Source organism: Myotis brandtii, unplaced genomic scaffold (assembly GCF_000412655.1).
Source record: "Myotis brandtii unplaced genomic scaffold, ASM41265v1 scaffold966, whole genome shotgun sequence".
NCBI lineage: Eukaryota > Metazoa > Chordata > Mammalia > Chiroptera > Vespertilionidae > Myotis > Myotis brandtii.
Window position 1 is genome coordinate 238,638 of NW_005372000.1, and position 8,114 is coordinate 246,751.

An 8,114-nucleotide genomic window follows, 5' to 3' on the forward strand; every position below is an offset into this window, starting at 1 on the left:
GAGGCAGCTGATCGATGTTTCTCTCTCATCAATGTTTCTAACTCTCTATCCCTCTCCCTTCCTCTCTGTAAAAAATCAATAAAAAATATTTTTAAAAAAAAGAAATTACGGTCTCCTGTGGTCACCACTGATCACTTCTATCACTGCAGGCAAGGAAGCTCCTCTATGGGCTATTACCTGTCCCTGTCTCCTTAATCTCCTTCTTAACAGTGTCATGGACTTGATATCAGTGATAACAGGGAGATGCAGAAACACACAAGTTATCTTGCAGTGATATGTGATCTGAAGGGCAGAAGCTAAGGCGAATGGACCATAGGGAGTTTGTTTTGAGGAGTCAGACCTGAGGAGAGCAGCTACTCTGAGACAAGAAGGCATACATTTAAGACTACTAAGAGCTGTCAGATCATAGGTATTGGAAGACTTGGAGCCATAATAGCCAACCAAGAAATAACTCCTATCACAAGGGCTATAAGATAAGCAGAAGAAGGGAGCCATCAACAGTCTTCCCTAAAACCATAAGCCCCAAACCTGACTTCATTTTCCCACCTGAAATCTCATAATGAACTCTTAGCTGGTTCTGTCATCTTCACTCTGAAAGGCAAGTTTATTCTCGATACTTCCCCAAGGCAGGGCTGGTGACTGTGAACAAAGCACTGGGCAGGTGAGATGTTATTACCATTAGTGGGTCCCAGAGGACACTCATACATACATGGACATAACCTGCAGATTGGCTGGAGATGCACAGAGCTAAGTCTACTGCTCCAGGGATAGATAATTGGGCAGATAGGCAGAGCAGGGAATGGCATGTGCACCTCCCCAAGAGGCCCACATCTGTCCAGTGTTGGTCATCACCCTTAAGGCTGTACATCCTAATGGCTTTGTTAGGAAACCTCATGCTCAGTGAGCTAGAAAAATTCACATTGCTCTATAAGCCCATATTTCTCATTCTTGCAGGTCAAACTCAGACCCAAAACGCTCTTTTTTTTTAATTGTTTGTTAGTTTATCTTGTTCATTAGATACCACATATAAGTGAAATCATACGGTATTTTTCTTTCTCTGACTGGCTTATTTCACTTAGCATAATACTTTCTAGGTCCATCCATGCTGTAGCAAAAGGTCCAGTAGTTTCTTCTGTCTTATGGCCAAGTAGTATTCCACTGTGTAAAGGTACTACAGCTATTTTATCCACTCATCTACTGATGGACACTTGGGCTGCAAATCTTGGCTATTGTAAATAACGCTGCAATGAGTATATTGTTTCAGGTTTCTTCGGATATATTCCCAGAAGTGGAGTCGCTGGAACATAAAGCAGTTCCATTTTTAATTTTTTCAGGAAATGCCATACTATTTTCCACAGTAACTGAATCAATCTGCATTCCCATCAACAGTGCATGCGGGTTCCCTTTTCTACACATCCTCGGCAACATTTGTTGTTTGTTGATTTATTGATGATAACCATTCTGACAGGAGTGAGGTGATATCTCATTGTGGTTTTAATTTGCATTTCTCTGAAGATTAGTGACGTTGAGCATCTTTTCATATGTTTAATGGTCATCTGTATGTCCTATTTGGAGAAATGTCTATTCAGGTCCTTTGCCCATTTCTTAACTGGATTGTTTGTTGTTTGGGGTGTTGGGTTTTATTAGTTCTTCATAAATTTTAGATATTAACTCCTTATCAGACGTATCATTGGTAAATATGTTCTCCCATTCAGTGGGTTATCTTTTCATTTTGTTGATGGTTTCCTTTGCTGTGCAAAAACTTTTTAGTTTGATGTAGTCCCATTCCTTTATTTTTCTTTTGTTTCCCTTGCCCAAGGCTGGACATTGCTATGAGAAATGTCCAAGATCTTACTGCCTGTGTTTTCTTCTAGGATTTTTATAGTTTCGAGTTTAACCTATAAGTCTTTAATCCATTTTGAATGTATTCTTATCTATGGTGTAAGAAGGAGGTCTAATATCAATTATTTTTGCATGTATCTTTCCAATCTTACCACCATCATGTATTGAATAGACTCTCTTTCCTCCATTGTATGTTCTTGCCTCCTTTGTCACATATTAATTGACCATAAAGGTGTGAATTTATTTTTGGGCTCTCTATTCTGTTCCATTGATCTACATGTCTGTTGTTATGTGAGTACCATGCTGTTTTGATTACTATGGCCTTCTATTGTAATTTGATATCAGGTAGCATAATTCCTCCAACTTTGTTCTTCTTTCTCACTATTGCTATGGCTATGGGTCTTTTGTGGTTCCATATAAATTTTTGGAATATTTGTTCTAGTTTTGTGAAATGCACCATTGGTATTTTGATAGGAATTGCATTAAATCTATAGATTGCTTTGGATAGTATGAACATTTTAGTGATGTTAATTCTTCCTGTCCATAAACATGCTATATGCTTCCACTTATTTGTATCCTCTTCAATTTCGTTCTTCAATGTCTTATAATTTTCTGAGTATAGGTCTTTTACATCCTTGGTTAAATTTATTCCTAGGTATTTTATTCTTTTTGAAGCAATTGTGAATGGGATTGTTTGTTGTTGTTGTTGTTGTTGTTGTTGTTGTTGTTGTTGTTGTTGTTGTTGTTGTTGTTGTTGTTGTTGTTGTTGTTGTTGTTGTTGTTGTTGTTGTTGTTGTTGTTGTTGTTGTTGTTGTTGTTGTTGTTGTTGTTGTTGTTGTTGTTGTTGTTGTTGTTGTTGTTGTTGTTGTTGTTGTTGTGTGCAAAGATTGACAGTCTTACTTCTTTCCAAAAATTTCCTTAGTGAATTCTGGGTTAAATGTGTTCATTTCTCCATCTGCTGTGAGTGTTGGCTACCAAAAGCTCATAATTGAGTCACTCTCTCTTGGACAAATAGAGCTGCATTATCCAAGACTACTGTTCCTTTCTGAGTGTAGCTCTCAATCACTGACGGTTCTATATAGGAATACAAAGACCTGATCCTCTTTCTTCTATATGAAACATCACTGAAAAACCATTCCCCTCAAGAACCTACCCTATAATCAGCTCAGACTCTGGGGAAATTGGATCATAGTTTAACTTCTCTCTCTGGTTCATCCTGTTTTCCCCCCTTTTGACAAGTGTCATTCCCAAGTCTACTTTACAATAAGCTTCTTGCATGCAAATATCTGCCTCAGAGTCTATTTCTAGAGAATCCAACCTAAAATAAATGACACTTGTCTCAGGTTAATTGAGCTCTCTGCTTCCCTTCTGGTGGATTGTGGCAGGTCTATGGACATCAAGTCCAGTGTACCATAGCAGATATGAGGTGAATATAGACTCTCAGATTATCCATCTCAGCAAGTTTCCAAAGAGATGGGCTAAGACCTACTTTCCCATAGGCAAGGAAATCTTTCCTTTAGTCCTATCCCTGATAAAGCAGCTACCAGTTCACCCTTGTGGCCACATTTCTCCTTTGGAATAGTGTTTCAAATGCACAGTCTATTTATTCATCTATTCAACAAGTATTTCATTCACAGATTGTGGGAATTCTCATTTTTCATTCAATGGATATTAAATATCTAGCAAATCAATGTACTCTGCTAAATATCAGAAAAAAATAATCAGTATAACAAATGTCCATTGTCATCATAGCTCATGGCATATGTTAAGTATGTAATCACTGATACCTAATAACAATTATAAGCGTCATAAATTAGTCAGAAAAAAAAACAATCAATATAACAAATGTCCATTGTCATCATAGCTCATGGAATGATATATGTTAAGTATGTAACCACTGATACCTAATAACAATTATAAGCGTCATAAATTAAAACTACAGTGTGATAAAGCACATAAAAGAAAAACCTTCTCAGTCTGGGGAGTCCAGGAAAGTCCTCCCTCATTTAAGTTAGTGATAGAAGAATGGGTTAAAAGTGAAGAGAGATGTGGGAGTATGCTGTAGATACAAAATCCCTGATGCTGCAGGGAAGGGAACTTGACATTGTCAAAGACCTGATAGAATAGTGAAATTTGGGATTGCAGTACCAGGAACTGAGCCTAGAGTGTAAGCAGAAAGCTTAGCATGCACATTGTAGGTCATGTGAAAGGGCAATGCAAAGTTGTTAGGATTTTAAGCAGAAGAGTGAGACACAATCAGAATTTCATTGTCAAATGTCATGCTGGATGTATGGATAGAAAAGAGTGAAGCACAGATGCTGGGAGAACTGTTCGAAACAAATACAGTGATCTCTCAAGAGGTTAGAGTATATGCCTTGGGAATGGGTATGAGGAAGGGATCTTTAGGGGGAAAGAAATCAAGAATAAAAAAAAATCAATGAGATAATGAAGTCCTCACCAGGATCACAGGTGGCCAAAAAGTACAGTACAGGGTACTGACCAAGTTATCATTTAATGAAGGAGAACAACCAGGAGATATTTCCATAAGTGGGAGAGGTAGTGGATAAAATATATGAATGACATGAACCTCAAAAGCACCAGTCTGTGTTTGTTTGTTTGCTGGTCTGTTTTATAAGAAAAAAAAATTAAAAATTTCATTTGGGAACAAAACAGTGAACTTACTACTAAAACAGGTAGAAGAGGTGCGATAAAATAAATGGTCCCCAGTCAGTAGAAAGTATAAGATTTTCATGAGAGGAACAAAAATTGAAAATAATGAAAACATCCTCTTCATTTGAATTTGTGGGCATTAAATGAGAGTTTATGTGCAGCATTTTCTTGTCAAGTTTTCACGGTACCATAGAGTAAGAGGTGAACAACAGGAGCGACTCATGTCATGAAGTGTTATGCTAATAAGATATATTCAGACTAACATTGTTCAAAACTAGTTTGGCCAAAAGCACCTAGACACCTCTAAGCCTTCATCCTCCACCCGCTGAGGAATCTTCCTCTGCAATCCTGTCGCTGCTCCCCCTCTCCTGCAGAACTTTCTTCCACTTCAACTTCACTGCCCATGAAGCACAGGTAAAAGTTGGTGAGGAGTGTCCACTTTTGCCTTTTCTTTGAAGAGCTATCTTCTCACTACTAATATTGAAGATTAATATTTAACAGAGCAAAGAGGGACAATAGAGTATGGCATAGAGCAGAAGCTGCTCAGGGAAAGATTTAGCCCAGACCCACCTCCTACCCACTCAATAACCCAGGCCCCTTGTCTTCTAAGCCCTGATCATTTATACTATCACTTCAACCAGACCCGACTCATGTCCCATTCCTGCACATTACCTCCTGTTGAGAACTAGTCCCCTAGGATTTGGACCCAATCTCTACCACAGCACTATCACATTTCATCATAATTTCTATATGTTCAACTTCATTTCATTGTCACACTGAGAGCCTGATAAATACTCAGGACAAGGAAGAAAATAATGAAGGAAGGGGGAGCAAACGAAGAATGAAAAGGAAGGCAAGTGCTAGTTCTCTATTTGTTCTATGCTCACACAAAGCAATGAGTCTTCATTGTAAGAGTAACCATGACCTCTACTGTATCTGCACAGCATCCAAAATACCACCAGTTGAAATTACACCATTAGAAAAGACTAAGCGAAAGTGGTGTTAGTCATGATGACAGCAGTGAAGACAAGAGTGTTAATAGTGATTGCGATAGCAAAGGTATTTTTGTGACAAATTATTTCATTTTTTCAATAAAAATTTATTGAGTACCTACTGTGTTACACTTTGGACATTTACATATTCATATTTTCAAAACATACATATGTCAATGTGACTGATAAGGAAATATGCTAAAATGACACAGTCTATTAAATAATGAGATTTATTTACTGGTAAATATACACAGAGCTCTCAGTTCAGAAAACAAGTGACTGATCTAATTTTAAAAATCTTCAAGGGGGTGAAGTTTGAACTGAAGTTCAAAATGAGTAGGCATGGTGAGGATAAGGATAGAAATATGCATTTCTATTAGAAATAACCCACAATACCCATGGCTGGAGGAAGCATGGACACCTGAGGAACTAAAGAGGGGTATTTATTTATATTAGGAATACATAACACTTAATCAATACTACATATATTGCAAGGACATGTAAATACTTCAGAACAAACAAACATATTAAAATGAGTGCCATTGGTAGAAACCAGAAGAAAATGAGCAAGAGAGTTAGGAATGAAGACAGAAAAAAAAATAAGTTAAAACAATTATTGTTGTGTGCAACAAACTTGAACTCAGATCTCTGTGCCTGAGACTAAAAGTGAAGAAATAAAAGGATTATTATTACTCTTAGAGCATAAAACTACATAATATATAAAGGGTCATTCACTCAAAACCAGGCTGAAAAAATACATGGAATAAATTAAAGCCTTAGCTGCAATTCTGGAGTGAGAAGGAACATGACTATATAAGGAGATTCTCTCATAAACTGGATACTCTAAAGTATCTCCATAATTTTTGAACCCTTTTTCTGTGATGCCAAAATTTTTCTGATGAGAGAGCCTCTCCACTCCCACAACTTTTCATATATCAGTGTCATGTGGTGAAAAGTGGCCCTCGTTTTCATATGTTTAAAATTGGCACCCAGTTCATCTCTTCCTGAACTCCTAAGTCACTTGATTCATGTTTGTCAAAGTCCTAATTGTTTCTTCATTACATGATGCATTTATCTTATCAACACAGTAGATCATAAGCTTTTAGAAGAAAAGGGTATCAAAATTTATTTGTTGGTTGATCAGTTGAGATACCCAGCCCTTCTCAATTTTCCATCACAATATCTAAACACCATAGACCTCAGAAGAGATTTCCCAACTTCCAAATACTCAGGACAATATTATTTGCTTTCCCTTCACTGTCCTCACCAGGTAAATAACCTGAGCTGTGGGTCTCCCACCCCAGAGGGGTGGTCATCCTGGTCCTTGAGGTCCAGATGATGAGAACTATAATCAGGTGGGATCAATTCTCTTGGGGGTTAGAATTTTAAACAGTTGCTCCCGGATCTGCTTGGTCTTGACCCCATAGATAATGGGGTCCAGCGCAGGGGGAAAGAGCAAGTAGAGATTTGCAAGGATGACCTTGGCAGCAGAGGCTGTGGGTGGGCCAAAGCGCTGCATGACCACAGAAAGAAAGCCTGGGCCGTAGAAGAAGAGGATAACACAGACATGAGCAGTACACGTGCTGCCTGCTTTAGCACGTGCTTCGGATGAAGGAAAATTAATTACGGTCCTCACAATCTGCCCATAGGTGTAGGCAATAAAGGCCACATCCCCCACACCAAGAAAGATTGCCACGGCAAAGGCATAGAGGTTATCCACAGTGGTGTTCCCACAGGCCAGTTTCACCACCGCCATATGCTCACAGTAGGTATAGGCAATTGTGTGGGAACCACAATAGGGCAACCGATGGGCCAGGCTTGGAAAGGAGATGGTCAACCCCACACCTCGCAGCACCACTAGGCCTCCAATCTTGGCCACAACAACTGGCGTAAGAATGGTTGCATAACGCAGTGGGTTACAGATGGCCACAAAGCGGTCCAGGGCCATGGCCACTAGCACTCCTGACTCCATGGCAGAGAATGCATGGATGAAGAACATCTGGGAAAGACAGGAGTGGGAGCTGATGGCTGTAGCGCCAAACCAGAAAATGGCCAGCATCTTGGGCAGAGTGGAGAGGGAAAGAACCAGGTCGACAAAGGAGAGCATGGCAAGAAAGAAAAACATGGGCTGGTGAAGGCAGCGTTCTGTTCGAATAAGAAAGAGCAGAACACCATTCCCAGACACTGACAGGAAGAACATGAAGCAAAACGGAAGTGAGATCCAAATGTGTGCGGCAGTCAGTCCTGGAATGCCAGCCAAGAAGAAAGTGTGTGGGAAGAGATAAGAAGTATTGGAAAGAATCATGGTGATCACCTCACTCAGAAGAGCAAAGAACCACTGAAAAAAAAAAAGAAAAGTAGCAGGTTAAATTCAATGATATAAGGGTTGGAAGTTCAGGATATACTAGTGTGGTCTCACTAACACCACCATCACCATCACTCTTTCCCCATACTTCTCAGAAAACAGTCAAAAATAATTTTCAACTTAGTCAATATTTCTGCAAGATCTTAAAACACAGAAGAGGCAAGACAACTGGGTCCAGTGGAAATACACTGGACAAGAAGTTCAGAAACCAGGTTCCAGTATTAGATATCCTAATACATCTATAA

The 8,114-nt window shown here is 39.1% G+C and overlaps 1 protein-coding gene across 1 annotated transcript; it reads right to left on the bottom strand.

Annotated features, from left to right (window-relative positions):
- Positions 1 to 6,855: 6,855 nt before the first annotated feature.
- LOC102242748 (olfactory receptor 52K1) lies at positions 6,856 to 7,809 on the bottom strand. Its single transcript, XM_005886226.1, has one exon. The coding sequence runs from the start codon at positions 7,807 to 7,809 to the stop codon at positions 6,856 to 6,858; it is 954 nt and encodes a 317-aa protein (XP_005886288.1).
- Between the last annotated feature and the right edge of the window lie 305 nt (positions 7,810 to 8,114).